Source organism: Suncus etruscus, chromosome 8 (assembly GCF_024139225.1).
Source record: "Suncus etruscus isolate mSunEtr1 chromosome 8, mSunEtr1.pri.cur, whole genome shotgun sequence".
NCBI lineage: Eukaryota > Metazoa > Chordata > Mammalia > Eulipotyphla > Soricidae > Suncus > Suncus etruscus.
Window position 1 is genome coordinate 32,324,569 of NC_064855.1, and position 18,227 is coordinate 32,342,795.

Genomic DNA, 18,227 nt, shown 5'->3' on the forward strand with positions numbered 1-18,227 from the left:
GGCCCTGGAGGAGCAGAACCTGCAGCAAGCCAACCTGCATTGCCTTCGGAGCGCGAGTGCGCCCGCAGGCAACCTGGTTTGCGTGGAAATGGTGCCATCTGCCGGCTTCTGGAGGAACTGCCCTGCGTGTGCGCCTCCCAGCCCAGCGGAACCTGCGCTGTAATCCCCAGCCTGGGGTAGGGCTGAAGGCTCAGCCCTTCCTGGACTTCTCAGATGCTTCTGAGCCCCACACCAGTGGTTCCATCCTCCTCTCAGGAGCCTGTCCTGCACCCTCACCCGGTCCCGCTTGTCTGCCTTTTGTGAGGTGCTGGTCCGGCTCCCCCCACTGTCTGCCAGGGATGCAGGCACTGTTCTCTCCGTTCTCTCTCTCTCTCTGTGGGGGCCACACAGGCCTTCTAGGGCCCCAGGGCCCCTCTTGGGCCACCGGCATTCAGGCTCTGCCCAGCCAGGACCCCAGTGCTCCACCATCGCCCTGCTGCCCATTTGCACCTGCCAGGTCTCCCCAGACCACACACACACACACACACACACACACACACACACACACACACACACACACACACACGTGTCCTGGTCACAGTCCCTGATATTGGGAATTCAGGACTGAGAGCAGGGGCCTGACCACCTCTGCTCATCCCTTCCAGGGTCAGGCCAACCAAGGCCACCCACTGTAAAGGGGCAGCAGCACTGAATGGGGGCTGATTCCTTTACTGGGGCATTGGCTCCGCTGGGGACTTACCTGCATGCAAATCTGAGTGCTGTGTTCATTGCTATGTGACTTTGGGAAAGTCATGTACTCTCTGGTCTTCATCTGCAAAATAAGGCTCCTGGTGTCTGCATTTTCTTCCTGGAGTGATAGTTTCCAGGACTGTGGGTAATCAAGCCACATCATACCCACCCACAGTGTGGTTCCAGCAACCACTGTCTGTAGGCCCCTCTGCCTTCACGCATCATCCCCTCCTTTCTCTCAGCTGTCCCATGAGTAGGACTCATCTTTGATCAATTTTTCAGAACTTCTCTCCTGCCAAAACTGAGGGTTCATCATGCAGGAATCAAGGGTGCTTGATTGAACATGGCTTCTACCATGTTCTCCAGGTATAAGCCTGGCCATCACAATCCCAAAAGGCATTCTGAGAGTGGGGTGAGTGACGATGATGGGGTTGATGGCCTTTGGCTCTGTCTCCTCCAGTGACTGTGTCCAAGGAAATAAATGGTCTTGGTACTGAGGCATGCCCCCTACACATCAAAATCTCTGGACAAGACTCCAGATTTCCATTGACCTGTCCAAGTCTCTATCTGATCCTCACTCCCCACATGGAGAAGAATCTCACTAGAAAACTGACAGCATGCCCAGGACACCTGGAGATCCAGAGAGATGAGTGGGTCCTCAACTCACCCCCAGGGCTGAGGCACAACATATGCCTAGGAGGGACAGGCTCCAAGGTCAACATAGACAGCTGGAGAGTCAGACAGTCTGGGCCCAGTCTTAGGAGACACACATAGACTCACACACGACTTATACTCACACACAGTGAGACACATTCACATGTACACAAACATACATACACTCATACTCGCATACATATTCACACATCATCCCATACTATCATGCACTCAATCACAACACTTGCATGGACACTCACAGACACTCATAACACACATACTTATAAGCCCACACACTCATACATGCACTCACATGCATACTCTTGCACACCTAAATGTATACTCATATGCACATAGACTCACAACACACATGTACTCATAAACACACACTCTAACATATACTCACATACACCCACATGCATATTCAAACACACACTGACCAAGACATCGTATGCCTAAAACTCAACTAGAATAACTCTAACCCGTGGTGTCCATGAAAGAATCAATGTGGCCTCCTGACAGGCCAGAATGGCTCCACCAGCTGGAGAGCAGGTTTGAAATGTGCAGGCATCCCAGGTTCTGTTAACACAAAGTAGATTTCTTTTTTCTGAACTGGTAGATTTTTGAGTGTTGCATGAAATATTTATACACAAAACTCAGAAGGTTAAAAAGTTAGGGTTTGAAGGCTGATGTAATAGTACAGCTCGGGGGGGAAGGGGGCATTTGCCTTGCATGTAGTTGATCCCAGGTTCAATCCTCAGCATCTTCTGAGCCTACCTGGTTTGTCCCTGAGATCAGAGCCAAATACTCCCTTAGCATCATTGTGTGTGGGTCCAAAACAACAATAATAATGTGTTAGTTTACTGTACAGTTTAAGTACTTTAATCCACATGTATGGTCACCATCTTGTCCCATGTGAGTCCCTCCCTTGCTATTATTCTCCTCCGTGCACAACGGTCTGGCCTTATCTCTGTTCAATATGCACTTTCCTAGTCTGGAGACTTGTCTCTCAGCCTGTCTCAGAAGGTACCTCAGTATTGTCCAGACTCCCTCTCCCCACATCTCTGGTCATCATCACATGTACATGCATGAGAATTCTATGGTCTGTACCCCATGGTATATTCCATATTCTCCTCAACATCACCAGGAGCAACCTCTGAGCAGTGAGCTAGGAGTATCCCCAAACACTGCCAAGTGTGACCCCCAAAAGAGTCTGAAGTGACAGATCAAGCAGCAGAGCCAGACATGGCAGGGTTGGTGATCAGAGAGAATTAGGACAAAGGCTACCAGGGAAAGGGCCCCCCAGCAAGAACAAAGGGTGGAGTGAAGAAAAAATCCAAAGGGAATGAAAGCTGTCCGATATAAATAAAGAAGGTATCTAGAAGACTCATCCTGAGACTACATATGCCCAAGAAAAGAATCCAGGAATTGGAAGAAATATTAACAGAAGCTTCCCAAATTGCAGAGGTAGAGAAATGAAGAATAGGACAAGAATGAAAAATAGAACATTATATCGAAGAACTGTGGAGTAATTACAAAAAAATCCCATTCTGATAAAGGGAATATCAGGAGGAGAAAAACTTCAAGAGAGAAAGATTTGAAGAATAATCATACTTAAGAAAGTTCCAAATGATCATCTTATGTGACTTTTTAGAGAACTTGTATTTGGGTCATACCCAGCTGTGTTCAGTGCTTACTCCTAGCTCTATGCTCAGGAATCATTCTTGGCATGTTCAAGGAACCAAATGCAATGCCAAGTATCTAACTAGTTCTGCTGCAAGCAAGCAAGAACTTTCATATACTATAGCTCTTTTCCCAAGAATTTAATTTTATATAAGTGAGATTTTGCTTCTCTTTTGCTATCTTTTTTTTTTTTTACTTTTTGTGAGCTGGACCTCTATTTTGTAAGATGATCAAATAAAATTCTATAAGCTAGAAGAGAATAAAATGATATATTCAAAGTTTGTAATGAAAAGAAATTCCAACGAAAATTTCTTTATCTGCTTAAGATTTTAGAGTGTGATAAAAAAAAAAGAAAGTTCTAAATGAATGCAACACCCAAACTATAGATCCAGTAGACTCAAGACTTCAAGCTGAGTAAGTACAAAGGAGTCTACACCATGGCTCTCTTCACCAAACTACAGGAAATCACAGAAAAAGAAATCTATAAACTGGGGGAGAGAATCTTATCAAGAGAACAAGGCTAAAATTACTTCTAATTTCCCTTTCAGAAACCATGCAAGCTGATAGAGTGTGGAGAGAAAGTATTGAAATAAGTCGCACACACACAAAAAAGCTAGAATTTCGCCTTCAAAATTGGGCCGGCGAGGTGGCGCTAGAGGTAAAGTGTCTGCCTTGCAAGTTCTAGTCAAGGAAAGATCGCGACCGCAGTTCGATCCCCCGCCATCCCATATGGTCCCCCCAAGCCAGGGGCAATTTCTGAGCACTTAGCCAGGAGTAACCCCTGAGCATCAAACAGGTGTGGCCTGAAAACCAAAAAAAAAAAAAAAAAAAACACAAAATTGTACTTGAGGGGCCTGAGAGATAGAATGGAGGTAAGGTGTTTGCCTTTCATGCAGAAAGTCATTGGTTCAAATACCGGCATCCCATATGGTCCCCCAAGCCTGCCAGGAGCGATTTCTGAGCATGAAGCCAGGAGTAACTTCTGAGCACTGCCAGGTGTGACAAAAAAAAAGAAAGGAAAAAGAGAAAACAAGCAAAAAAAGAAATGCATTTCAAAAGTGACAAATGGGGTAAGGAACTAACTCCAGTTTCAAGAATTGAATCTGGGTTGGTCACATGCAACGCAAGTGCCTTAATCCCTATACTCACTCTCTGAAATCTGCAGTAACTTGGCACATCAAATTAATCATTAACATAGCATCTAACACTGTCATTATACTACCTAACACTATAATAAGAACTTTTTAGAAGAAAAAAAGTTCCATTTTTGTCTAGTTTCACAGAATTGTCTCTAACACTTCACCCTCATTTACTATCCTGGTTATTAGTTTAGATAAAAATTCTGGCTTTGCTCTTTCCACCTTTGGAAAAGCTACTTTTTCTCATTAGCACCTTACTCTATTTCTCTCTCTTTCTTCCTTCTCCTCCCCCTTCCTCAGAATTTCCCAATAAACTCGTTTTTACTTCAAACATTCTGTTTTTATCCACCTAAAGTAGTCTCCCTCCTATTAAAGAATTAATAATGAGTTTTGAAAAATCCTAATAGGATCCAAATAGGATCCAATGCCTAATCAAGAAGGTCATATACAGTAAAATAAAAATATAATAATGAGTCCATGAGTTGGGTGAGACCTCCCAAGCAGCATGTTCCTAACCCCTCAGGCAAATAGGTCTATTGAAGCAAGGTAGCAGTGGAGAAATAATACACCAAGCAGTTAGAAAAGATAGTCACTGGAGTCAGCTCACTTTATTCCTCATAGCCTTTCTCCACCAGGTGCTTTCTCTGTCATGTCTCTCTCTCGAACCTCAAAGCCAGATCCTTTCTTTATTATCCAGAACCCCACCCACCAGGGTGTGGGGAGTTCCTTTCATCTAGGTGGGCTTTTACATACCAAAAGAGAGATTAGGGCAAAAGGAAGTTGGGGGAAAAGTTCACTTTACACCATACCATGACCAAGTAGGTTTTATTTCAGAGATGCAATGATGGTTTAACATATGTGAATCAATGTAATACACCATATCAATAGAAGAAAAAGAAAAACCATATGATTATTCAATAGATGCAGAGAAATTATTTTATATGGTCCAATGCCCATTCATGATAAAAAAAACTCTCAAAAGATGGGAATGGAAAAAACCTTTCTCAATATAGTCAAGGCCATTTGCCACAAAGCCCATGGCAAATATTATACTCAATGGAAACGAACTAAAAGCCTTTCCTCTAAAATCTGGTACTTGATAAGGCTATCCCCTCTCACCACTCCTATTTAACATAGTACTGGAAACACTTGCCATCACAATTAGTCAAAAAAAAGATATCAGGGGCATCCAAATAGGAAAGGAAGAATCAAGCTCTCACTGTTTGCAAATGGCATGCTACTGTATTTAGAAAACCAAAAGACTACCAAAAAGCTTCTAGAAAAATATAGATTCATATAGCAAAGTGGCAGCCTACAAAATTAACACACGAAAATCAATGGCCTTCTTATACACAAATATAGAGAAGAAATGGACATTAAAAAATCCCATTCACAGGCCGGAGAGATAGCACAATGGCGTTTGCCTTGCAAACTGATCCAGGACCTAACTGATTGCAAGCTGATCCAGAACCTAAGGTGGTTGGTTCAAATCCTGGCATCCCATATGGTCCCCCGTGCCTGCCAGGAGCTATTTCTGAACAGATAGCCAGGAGTAACCCCTGAGCACTGCCTGGTGTGGCCCAAAAACAAACAAACAAAAAAATCCCATTCACATTAGTGCCACACAAACTCAAATATCTTGGAGTCAAGTTAACTAAAGAGGTGAAGGACCAATACAAAGAAAACTACAAGACACTGATTCAAGAAATAAAAGAGGATACAAGGAAATGGAAATACATACCCTGTTCATGGTTTGGGAGGAATAACACCATTAAAATGGCAATACTCCCCAAAGCACTATACAGATTTAATGCAATCTGTTTAAGGTGTATATGACATTCTTCAAAGAAGTGGACGGAACGTTCCTTATATTCATTTGGAACAGTAAACGCCCAAGAATAGCTAAAGCAGCCCTTAGGAAAAATAAAGTGGGAGGCATCGCTTTCTTCAACTTTAAATTGTATTACAAAGTAATATCACTAAAACATTAGTATTAGAATAAAGACAGACCCTTATATCAGTGGAATAGATTTGAGTCTTCAGAGAATGTTCCCCAGATATAAAATCAATTAATCTTTGATAAAGGGGCAAAAACCACAAAATGGTGCAAAAGGAAAGCCTCTTCAACAAGTGGTGTTGGGACAACTGGTCAGCCACTTGCAAAAAAAACAAACTCAGATCTCCATCTAACAGCATGCACTAAGGTCAAATCCAAATGAATTAAAGACCTTGATATCAGATTCAAGACCATAAACATATAGAATAATACATAGGTAAAACACTCCAAGATATTGAGTCTAAAGGAATTTTCAAGGAGGAAACATCACTGTCCAAACAAGTCGAAGCAGAGATAAACAAATGAGACTATATTAAAGTGAGAAGCTCTGCCCCTCAAAGGAAATACCGTATTTTCCAGCGTATAAGACGACTTTTGAAACAAAAAAAAAAGTCAACCGAAAATCGGGGGTCCTCTTATACGCCGAGTATATCCCGAAAAATGTTTCAATATGCCGCTAAACGAAAATTGTCTGAATATTGCCACAAAACGAATTTTCCAACTCAATCCTGCACCAATCACTGCAAGGCTGCTCGGATCACCTCTCTAACTCAACCAATCCAAGCAGGCTTTTTATGCATGCAAATTAGACAATGTTTTTGACCTGAATCTACACTGTAAAAAGCCTGCTCAGATTGGCCAGAGTCAGAGAGGAAGTCTATTACAGTATAACCTTTGAACCTTTGCTTGTTGTGATTGGCTCATATGCTCATACAGCATAGGAACATTCTGTCTGATACAGAGAATATAGGCCTAAACCTATGTTTTAACTGCAAAATTAGGGGGTTGTCTTATACGCCCTGTCGTCTTATACACCAGAAAATACGGTAGTGACTAGGATACAAAGGCCATCCACAGAATGGGAGAAACTATTCACCCAATACCCATCAGACAAGGGGCTAGCATCTAAGATATATACAAGGTACTGACAGAACTCAACAAAAAGAATTCCATCCAACCTCATCAAAAAATGGGAAGAATAGGGGCCAGAGCAGTGGCACAAGTGGTAAGGCATCTGCCTTGCCTGTGCTAGCCTATGACAGATTGTGATTCAATCCCCCAGCGTCCCATATGGTCCCCCAAGCCAAGAGCGATTTCATAGCACATAGCCGGAAGTAACCCCTGAGCATCACCAGGTGTGGCCCAAAAACAAAACAAAAAAAAAAATGGGGAGAAGAAATGAACAGACATTTCCTCAAAAAAAAAAAAAATACAGATGGCCAAAAGGCACATAAAGATAATGCTTCACATCAGGAAGATGCAAATCAAATCAAAACAACAATGAGGTATCATCTCATACCACAGAGACTGGAACACATTACAAAGAACAAAAGCAATCAGTACTAGCAGAGATGTGGGGAAAAAGGAACTCTCATTTACTGCTGGTGGGTATGCCATCTAGTCCAGCCTTTATAAAAAACAATATGGAGATTCCTCAAAAAACTGGAAATTGAGCTCCCATATGATCCAGCCATACTACTCCTAGGGATATACCTTAGGAACATAAAAATACAATATAAAAATGTTCTCTACAAGCCTATGTTCATTGCAATGCTATTTACAATAGCCATAATCTGGAAACAACCTAGATGCCCGACAACAGATAAGTGTCTAAAGAAAACTTTGGTATAAATATACAATGAAATACTATGCAGCTGTTAGGAAAGATAAAGTCATAAAATTTGTCTGTACATGGATGGACATGAAGACTATTATTCTGAGTGAAATAAGCCAGAGAGAAAGAGATAGACACAGAATAGTCTCACTCATTTTATTTTATTTTAAGAAAAATAAAAGACAGTATGGTAAATAATACCCAGAGAAAATAGAAATGAAAACCAAAAGGATCAGCCCATGATGTGAAGATTACCACAAAGATTGGTGAGTGCAGTTAAAGAAATAACTACACCAAATACTATTATGACAATGATATTGAGAAATAGAATGCCTGTCCTGATGACAGGCAGGAGGGAAATGGGGAACATTGGTGGCAGGAAGGTTGCGTTGGTGAAGGTTGTGTATATCTATGACTAAAACCTAATACAAATCTATTTGTAACCATGGTGCTGAAAGATATTTTTGTTTGTTTGTTTTGTTTTGGGTCACACCCAGCTGCGCTCAAAAATCGCTCTTGGCAACTGGAAGATCCAGCTCATGATATGAAGCTCACCACAAAGAGTGATGAGTGCAGTTAGAGAAATAATTACATTGCGAACTATCATAACAATGTGAATGAATGAGGGAAGTAGAAAACCTGTCAAGAGTACAGGCCAGGGCCCGGAGAGATAGCACAGTGGCGTTTTGCCTTGCAAGCAGCCAATCCAGGACCAAAGGTGGTTGGTTCGAATCCCGGTGTCCCATATGGGCCCCCGTGCCTGCCAGGAGCTATTTCTGAGCAGACAGCCAGGAGTAACCCCTGAGCACCGCCGGGTGAGGCCCAAAAAAAAAAAAAAAAAGAGTACAGGTGGGGCTGGGGTGAAGAGGAGAGAGGGAGATTTGGAACATTGGTGATGGGAATGTTGCACTGGTGAAGGGGGGTGTTCTTTACATGACTGAAACCCAACCACAATCATGTTTGTAATCAAGATGTTTAAATAAAGCTATTTAAAAAATGTGGAAAAATATAATGATGACATAAAAAAAAAGAAAGAAAGAAATCGCTCCTGGCAGGCATGGGGGACCATCTAAGACAGTGGTCCTCAAACTATGGCCCGCGGGCCACATATTGTAATTGTATCTGTTTTGTTTCTTCATTGCAAAATAAGATATATGCAGTGTGCATAAGAATTCATTCATAAGTTTTGTTTTTACTATAGTCAGACCCTCCAATGGTCTGAGGAACAGTGAACTGACCCCCTGTTTAAAAAGTTTGAGGACCCCTGATCTAAGATGCCAAGATTCGAACCATTGTTGTCCTGAATTGGCTGCATGCAAGGCAAATGCCCTACTGCTGTGCTATCTCTCTGGCCCCTAAAGATTTATATTTTAATTAAATGCCATTCATGAGGCCGAAGTGGTGGCACAAGCGGTAGAACGTTTGCTTTGCACTTGCTAACCTAGGACCGACCATGATTTGATCCTTCAGCATCCCATATGGTTACCCAAGCCAGGAGCAATTTCTGAGCAAATAGCCAGGAATAAACCCCTGAGCCTCACCAGGTGTGGCCAAAAAACAAACAAAAAATTTAAATGCCATTCAGTCATTATTTCAAAAAAAAAAAAAAAAAAGGGAAGAGTGTTGGTCTTAATAAAGTGACAAAACCATAAGAAACCTCCCTGCCTTTCAAAAAGGCTCAAAAAGGACTCAGAAGAAGAAAAGTAGACCTTTCAGAAGTAGGAGGAGGGCTCTGGCCAGGACCACAGGATGGAGCCAGTCCTGGACACTGGCCAGTCTTCCTTCCACTGGGCACTGGCCCTGCGGTCCTCCTGGGGCCCAGCACTGGATGGACTGTGTTCTTCCTCACAACTATGACTGTGTGTGCTCAGAAAAGAACTTTAAGGATGCTCAATGTCCCATAAAAGAATTACTGAGTGAATGAATAAGTGAATAAAAATATGATAGATGGATATGTGAATGAATGATTGAGTAAATGAATCAGGCAATGAATGAATAAATAATATTGAATGGAGTAAGTAAATGAATAAATGGATGATGGAGGGATAAGTTAATGGTGAATGAATCAGGGAATGAGTGGGATGGATGGATGAGTAAATAAATAGATAAATGAATGAGTGAATAAGGAAATGGATGGAGGAAGGGAAGTATATAAAGAAGTAAATAAATAAGTCAGTATATATATAAATGGATGGATTGGTTGATGCGTAAATGAATGGATGGGTGAATAAGTGAATAGAAGAGTAAGTGATTAATGAATGAATGAGTGAATAAAGAGATGGATGGGTGAGTGAGTAAATGGAAGGATGCATAAGTGAATGAACAGATGAGTTAGTGGATGAAAAATGAATGAATAAGTGAATAAAAGGAAATAGGTGAATAAAGGAATTAGTAAATGAGATGGATGGAAATGAATGAACAAATAAGTTAGTCAATGACTGAATAATTCAATATATGAGTGAATGAGGAATGATGGGTAAATGAGTGAATGAATAAGAAATGGATGAATATTTGGAAGATTAAGTGAATAAATAAAGGGGTGATACTTGAGTGAGTGAATAAATAAATGAATAACGAGCTCTTACACCAAGGTGGTGGTTAAATAGCAACATCTCTTTATTAGCAGCTCCCCAGATACCCCAGAGCTGGATAGGGCCATCTGGTGATACTCTCAACCCAGCTGGGACCATTCCTTGGGTCAAGGGGAGGTGATTTTGTTCTGACACAGGTTGATTCTTGACCCTGACAGCCATCAACCTGGAAAGCAAAGAAATATTCAAAATAAAAGATGGGTGACAGATGATGGCCCAGAGGTGACAGATGATAGCCAGAGGCAGGCTCACAGCTCCTCTAAGTTGGACCATCAGAGATGTGCTTGGAGCAAGACAGTGCCTCCAAACAGAAAGAAAAGGGGGTCAGAGGAACTAAGATAAGCTCTGCTTCACACACCTTCTAATCCCAGCCAGTTCTCTTCCCACCAGCACCCAGGTATACAACAGTTTGTGCAAAAAGGCCAGCCTAGTGGCACTTTTACCCAGTTTCCTTGCTGCAGGGAAACATCTATCTAGTCCCATATTTAGTTTGCTCTTGGCCATCTGTGTGGTGGACACCCTCCACACCCTTCTCAAAAAATCTTTAGGCTCAAGGAGAAACCTCAACATACTGCAGGGTGGTATGCAGTGTGTACTATGAGTGAGCACCATGATGGGAGAGTACAAAGTAAGTGTCATGGTGGAATAGGCAGATGCAAAGTGCATCCTTGCAGAGAGGATGTACTGTTAAGTGTTCCCTGAGTCCTGAACACCTCTCTGCCACCCTCCCATTGAGTTTCAAGTGGACAAGGCTCCTCTGTCCTTTGCACCTGGCAGGGTGTCAGAGGTTCCTTAGTAGTGACTGACTTGTGCCCTGGCCTGTACTGTTCACACCAAAAAACAGCTGCATGGCTGTCATCAGGAGAACATGTCAAGAGCAACCTGGAAGTCCTGTTATGGGTGACCTGGGCCCACACAAGTACTCTGTGATAAAGGTCTGGGCCATGAAAATGCAACTCAGGCCTGGCTGCTGCGTTGTGTCTGACCCATTCCCCTCACGCCTACCCCTACTCTGAACTCAGTGACTTCTTTTGGGAAATGACCTCCAGGCCCTTCAGCAGTCTAAGGGGGCCCAACTATTCCAGGGGAAAGTCGCAAGTTCCATTCCCAGTTCTTCACCATCTCCTCCACTCCTCACCTGCAGCTCTTAGCACTCTGGGTAACAACAATCATAACAATCGAAGCCTTCGGAGGAGGATTCATCTGAGAGCTGGCAGAGGCTGTGGGGATAGGAGTGTTTATGGGGACTGCAGAGCTGTGCAGTGGGACAGGGCTGCTGGGTAGGCAGACAATCACCAGCCAAATGGGAGCATTCACTCAGGTGGGAGCATCTGGGTGGGGGTTGCTATAGACTGCAGCAGAGGGCAGGCACAGGTAGAAGCCCACAGCCTGTCCCCCACAGTCTCTGGAAGATGCTACCCGGCTGCTTGTTTTACCTTTGTCTTACTTGCTGGATCCGATCACGAATAACCTCCTCTCTCGACTCGGGCGCTTGAAAAACGCGGGTGTGGCTACAAGACAGAGAGCATTGGGGTTCCTGGGGCTCTTTGTTTTATGGAGCCACGCCCAGAGGTGTAAGGGGACAGTGAGGTACCAGAGTGAAGCCGAGGGCCTCTCTCATGCAAGGTGTGCTCCACACCTGGACCCCACCTGACCTTCCTGGGTGTTTCAAGCTACTGGGTTGAATCATTGGAGGACAGACTCCCTCCCTGCATATCTGCAGGGCTCATTTATGCCACTGGCATAAGGAACATGAAAGCTTGTTGTTTTAATTAAAATACATAAATTCCCCTTAGCCAGCAAATATTGTAGGCAGGGAGAGGTTTAGACTTTCCTCCAGTCATAACCATTCAGTAGCCTTGTAAGACACAGGCTTCTTACAACCAGTTATAAAGCTGATTTGGACAGTGAGGCAAGCTGTCATCCTCTCTTGGCCATTTGCCATACATTTTATTGTTGTGGATGCCATAATAGATTTATTTTTCCAATTCCATGGACCCACTCAAGCCTCAGAAACCCTCCACCTCCAGGACATGAACTGTCCCCGCCTCACTCCATTTCCATGTGAAGATAGATAGGAATTTCCCCCAAATAAAACCACATGACCATAAATGCTTTTCTCAGAGGTTGAGAGAGAGTTGAGAGAGAAAAGGTTAGGCTAGGAGGAGTGTGTTAAGGGAGCCTCAGGGAAGAGGAGATGGTCCAGTTCTGCATGTGGATGGTCCCACATGACTGTGGCATAGCCAAGCCAATATCCAACTAGAAACCTATCAACACCAGGCCCCATGTAGGGCCCTTATGATGCACTTCATGGTCTGTCTCTGCTTCCCAGGAACTGGCATGCACCCAGCACCTATTCACCATGCATCCCCTCCTAGTATCTGCCTCTATTCCAAAGGCTGAGCAAGCAGGAGGTATTAGGGTACTGGTACCCAACAAAGGCACAAACAGGGTTCTTGGTATAGGATCCAAGCACTACACTCTGAGTAAAGATGATAGAAGGGTTCAGAATCATGCATGGGGTAGTGTCATTCTACAGACCTCATTTGCATAAAATGTGCAAATTTTTGCACATTTTGCAAAAATTTGCAAAAAGTGTACCTTGCAAACCCACATCAGGGTACTGTGATCTAATTGGAAATCCCACAATCACCTCATGTTTTCATTTGCATACAAACCAGACTGGCTGTTCCAATTGGATGACCTCATAGAGTGCAACCAATTAGATAGTAGGAACAATTAAGGGGTGGGGATATATAATGCATAAAACCAGGTCACTGTATATTTGTGGACTAGTACTGGGGGGGAAAGGTGTGATGAGGTGTAGTATGAGAGAAAGATGAAGGGGGCTGCAAGTTTGGCAAAGAGAGAGCAGACTGGTAAGGAGAAGGAAGAAGAGGGACAGCAATCAGGGTTTCTGTCCAGGACATGACATTTCTGTTGTTTGCAGCTGCTCCAACCTCAAGAGCAGTCAGACCTACATGAGCAGTTAAGAGCTGTCAAATAAAGAATCTGTAGCAGAGAACATGTGGTAGTAAGCCTGACCCAAAACAACTCACAATCTGTTATAACAGTATTACTAATAAACAAAATTAATAAAAAATACTCAAATATATTTGTAAGATCTGTAAACCATCTTTCCCAGGTTTCCAATTTGACCCCATCCTCCCTTCCTGCTGTGTAAATGCATCCTAAACCTCTTCTAAAACGGGGAAGGAGTCTTGAATAGAGGGAATGAGATGCACACAGAAACCAGATACCCTGAAGCCAGAAGGCATTTATTTCTTGAGGCATATTTGCTCAAGCTAGCTGGAGAATGAGGCATGAAAGGAAGTACAGAGGCCACATGCAGAGATCAAGGGGGGGCTTGGCACCTCTGTAGAAGACTCCACCCTCCTTTACTGGAAGACACACTCAAGAACTCACAAAGAAAGTGGAAGTCTAGGATGCAGGGAGCACATTTCTGCCAAGCTCACTCGGCACCTGGCTCTGTGCTGGATAAAGCTGCCCAAGACACCCTCAAAAAGCCACAGAGTCTTCTTCGCTTTAGGCTCTAAGCACATCCTAACCCTGTATGAGGGCTTGGGCTTGGTTGAGGGCTTGGGCTTTTGCACTGTATGACTTTATTTTCGTTTGGCTTCTCAAAGGGCAGCCACCTCTGAAGAAATCAAGTGTAAAAGTAACACAAGTAGGAGATGTGTTCAAAGTGCTCCAGAAACAGGAAGTAAGCCCCATGTTCCACACCTGAAAATCTTTTTTGTGTGAGATTTCACTCGTATTTTGATGGTGGTGTTTGTGGTTGTTTGGATAATGTGGTTACAAGTGTGTTAATGTTTTTTGTTTTAAGGACACAGTTACTGCACCTCACCACCACCGGTGTCCTAGATCCTCCAGCAGGGTCCCCACTTGACTTCTAGCCTTCCTCTTCCCCACACTTGCTACCCCATGCCTTGGCAACCAAGTTTTGTCATCCAAGGCCAAGAGGTCATTGCTGGTCCTCCTGCCGTTCTCTTATTTCAATACTTACAAACCACCGATGAGCGAGACATTCAATATCTGCCTTCACTGAAGCAATGACGAGTCTGGGAAGAGCAGCTGTGAGTATGCATTGGCCAGACCCCCACCCACAACATGGCTCAGGATGTTTACCTCCATCTTATGAACTGGATCCTTGTTCTTTCCTCCAGAACTTCCTGACTCGGATTGGTTAACAGATCCGCCTTTGAAAAACGATGCTTTACCTAGGAAACCAGGGGTACTTCCATGACCCCTGCAGCCAAGACCTCAGGGCAGCAGGGGAGACTGAGAACTAGCTCCCCCCACTCTCCCGAGCCACCTCCATTACCACATCTCGGGTCACATGTACATCCTGGCCGTGGATGGAAGGGCAGGTGGAGAGCTTCTCCTTGATGTCCTGGCAAGCCTCATCTTCAGTCTGAAACAGGAGTGACCCCCAGCAGTGCTCCTCACCAGGCCCAGTCCCCCTCTGCCAGGTTTCTTTTCTTTCTCCCCCTCAGGACTTTAATGCTGATGCCCACAGACTGAGAGTGGACCCCAGGTCAGTGTCCCTTAGAGCACAGAGCGTACAAGGACAGGTACCTCCAATCATACACAACCAGCATTGGTGGAGGTGCAGAAAGAACCCCTGTCACTGCTTGAGGTATTGTCTGGCTCAGTCTCCATAGAAAACAATATGGAGAGTCCTTTAAAGATAAATACTGGGAATCCCACATTCCCCACTAACTCCATTTCTTGGTATCTACTCCCAAAGCACAAAACATTCCTCTGAAAAGATTAGTATGCACACCTAGGTTCACAGCAGCACTTAGTGCAAAAGCCAGGGAGTGGGAACAAGTCAAATGGCCTGTTTTGGGTCAGATTAGACTGGCCGGACTTAACAAATAAAAGTGTGTGCTATGCATCATGAAGAACATAGGATGTTTTAGAAAATTGTGCAGTTTATCTAAAAATAAAATGCCCTCTATTTTAGAAAATTTCATGGCTTCATCTCTTCTGATGGCTGCATAATATTCCATTGTAGAAAGCCTGTCTAGAGTACAGGCCAGTGTGGGATGGGGAGGAAGGACACTGGGACACTGGGATATATATAAATATATATAAAATAAAAAAAAAAAAGATAAGGCCTCATTCTTACCACAGGCTGTGTTCTTTACACTGACTGTATAGAAAGATATATAGATATATATAAATGCACCCCATATACACCTCAACACAGGCCCTTTGCCTGGTCTGTATTGTGAATGGGGGGACCAAAAAAAGGAGGAAAGAAAGGAAGAGGAGGAAGGGAGGGAGGGGAAGGGAAGAGAAGGGAGGAAGGAAGGAAGGAAGGAAGGAAGGAAGGAAGGAAGGAAGGAAGGAAGGAAGGAAGGAAGGAAGGAAGGAAGGAAGGAAGGAAGGAAGGAAGGAAGGAAGGAAGGAAGGAAGGAAGGAAGGAAGGAAGGGAGGGAGGGAGGGAGGGAGTGAGTAGGGAGAATGGAGGAAGGAAGGAAGGAAGGAAGGAAGGAAGGAAGGAAGGAAGGAAGGAAGGAAGGAAGGAAGGAAGGAAGGAAGGGAGGAAGGGAGGACGGGAGGAAGGAAGGAAGGGACGGAGTAGGGAGAAAGGTTTGTCAAGAAACTGGCAGGGGTCTCAAACGGCCCTCCATACAACATTTTATAGACCTGCCCTAGAGGAATCTTTTTTTGTTTTGTTTTAGTTGTTTGGGTCACACACCCCAATGTTCAAGGCTTACTACTGACTTTTCACTCAAGGATCACCCCGACTTTGCCTCCTGCAGCCCCCAGGTAAATTGAGTTTGAGAGCCCTGATAGAGTTTCCTGGGTCCAGGGCAAGAGCCACCGGGATATCTGCACCCTCTGGGCCTGCTCTCTAGAAGAGAGGGCCAAGGCATGCCAAAATCATACTCACTTTCTTCAACCAATGTTGCACGACATTCACAGCATCACTTTCCACCACTTGAACATCCTGCAACAAATGAGTTTAATGAGGCCCTCCAGAAACCTGAGGGCCCCACATCTACCCCTCTTCTCCATACCAAGAACCTCTTCCTCCTGGCCAGCAGGATGCTCAAAGTGGGGGGGGGGGGGTAGAAACAGTTTCTGATAGTGATCCCAATAGCACTTACCGAGTACTTCCTTGGTGGGAAGGGGAAGCCTAGCTTTTTCCTTAAAACAATGTAGACAGTCCATGTTGTAATAATCATCTTGAAAATAGGCCAGACCTCCTTCCATTGACGCTGCCTGAGAAGCCAGTCAAGCAAGGGAGTGAAGGCATCTCCCTGATTGGTTGGTCCACGATGATGCGACAATGACCCTCAACTCAGGCTCCCAGTGGAGAGAACCCAGATCAGAGTATCTATCTGCCTGTGAAGGGACCACTATGACAAATGAGAGTGGGAAATGATCTCTTGGGACAAGAATTGGGCACTGAAAGTAGGTAAAGTGATATGCATCATATACCTTCAGTAACAGTATTGTAAATCAGAGTGTTAAAAAGAAAAATGAAAAAGTGTGTGTGTGTGTGTGTGTGAGAGAGAGAGAGAGAGAGAGAGAGAGAGAGAGATGTCTGCCTGTGAGACAAGCTGGGGGTGGTGGGAGGGAAATTGGGGACATTGGTAATGGGAAATGTGCACTGATGAAGGGATGGGTATTGGCCACTGTATGGCTGAAAATCAACCATCCTCTTTATAACTGTGTTTCTCAAGGTGATTCAATTTAAAATAAGTATCTGCCTTGGTGCAGCTTGGAAGTAGACAGATGGGGCAGGGAAGCGAGAAACCAGAAACTTCAGACAGAATTTCCCTAATCACAGAATCACAGGGTATGTATGGCGAGTCTCAGGAGCAGATGATACAGAAATAGATTTACTAAGCAAAAGAACACACTTATTATAAAGGTTGTCATGGAAAAGGGGTGTTTCTTATACAGTGTAGATCTCCTATAGCTCTGAGAGGCAGCAGAGGCACAGAGGCTGTTCTGTGCATGTCAGGTTGTGGGGACCCCACAGGTATGGGTTTCTGTTACCCTACCCTGAGCTACTTGGTCAGGATGTTGCCCCAGCATCGGCCTCAACTTCCAGTACAAGATGCTGGATGACAAGAGAAGGGTTCAGGTCCTGCACCTCGCTTCCCCACATCTCCCCCATGAGGCCAGTGATTCTCAGTAAGGATAGACTGTTGGGGACCATCCGGCCTGAACACTTGTCCTGGAGCTTTAAGATTTGACACTCACCCAAGTCCTCTTCTGAAAGTTTCTAGCCGTATGACCTGGTCCTGACCCTCCTGGAGACAGAAAATGAGACTGCTTCTGGCTCCTAAGAACTGTCTGCCTCCCTGATGGACAGACACCACTTTTTGGTTTTTATTTGTCAGAGTCACTTGAACCCCAAATTCACATGAGATGGAAAGATGAACTCTGGAAAGATCCAATAGCTCTGCTCTCATGCCAGAGGCTCTTCCTTTTTTTGTTGTTTTTTTGTTGTTTGTTTGTTTTTTGTCTTGTTTTTGAGTTACTCCCGGAAGCACTCAGGGGTTACTCCTGGCTCCATGCTCAGAAATCACCCCCAGCAGGCTCAGGGGAACATATGGGATGCCGGGATTCGAACCATCGTTCTACATGCAAGGTAAACGCCTTACTTACATGCTCTCTCTCTGATCCCAGAGGCTCTTCTTAATAATGAAAGTCAAACAACCATGTCTGTTCCCAAAATGACCTCCCAGTACATGCCAGTTTCCATTTTCATA

The 18,227-nt window shown here is 44.1% G+C and overlaps 1 protein-coding gene and 1 non-coding gene across 2 annotated transcripts; one reads left to right on the forward strand and one right to left on the reverse strand.

Moving 5' to 3' along the window:
• Window positions 1-11,614: 11,614 nt before the first annotated feature.
• Window positions 11,615-16,688, reverse strand: SPATA19 (spermatogenesis associated 19). The gene is made up of 6 exons (XM_049778431.1): window positions 16,611-16,688; window positions 16,394-16,450; window positions 14,813-14,902; window positions 14,617-14,708; window positions 11,904-11,978; window positions 11,615-11,687 (listed from the first exon to the last, which is right to left on the reverse strand). Exons 1-6 carry the CDS (start codon window positions 16,686-16,688, stop codon window positions 11,615-11,617), a joined length of 465 nt encoding a protein of 154 aa, XP_049634388.1.
• LOC126016657 (small nucleolar RNA SNORA51) lies at window positions 15,609-15,742 on the forward strand. Its single transcript, XR_007498442.1, has one exon. It is a non-coding gene; the product is annotated as a small nucleolar RNA SNORA51 (small nucleolar RNA).
• Window positions 16,689-18,227: the final 1,539 nt, after the last annotated feature.

Coding starts and splice junctions, on each gene's coding strand:
- SPATA19 (XM_049778431.1), bottom strand. CDS start 16,688: ATGATTATTACAACATGGACTGTCTACATTGTTTTAAGGAAAAAGCTA. Junction 11,979..14,616: donor ATCCAGTTCATAAGATGGAG/GTAAACATCCTG, acceptor TCTGTCTTGTAG/CCACACCCGCGTTTTTCAAG. Junction 11,688..11,903: donor ATCCAGCAAGTAAGACAAAG/GTAAAACAAGCA, acceptor CTATCCCCACAG/CCTCTGCCAGCTCTCAGATG.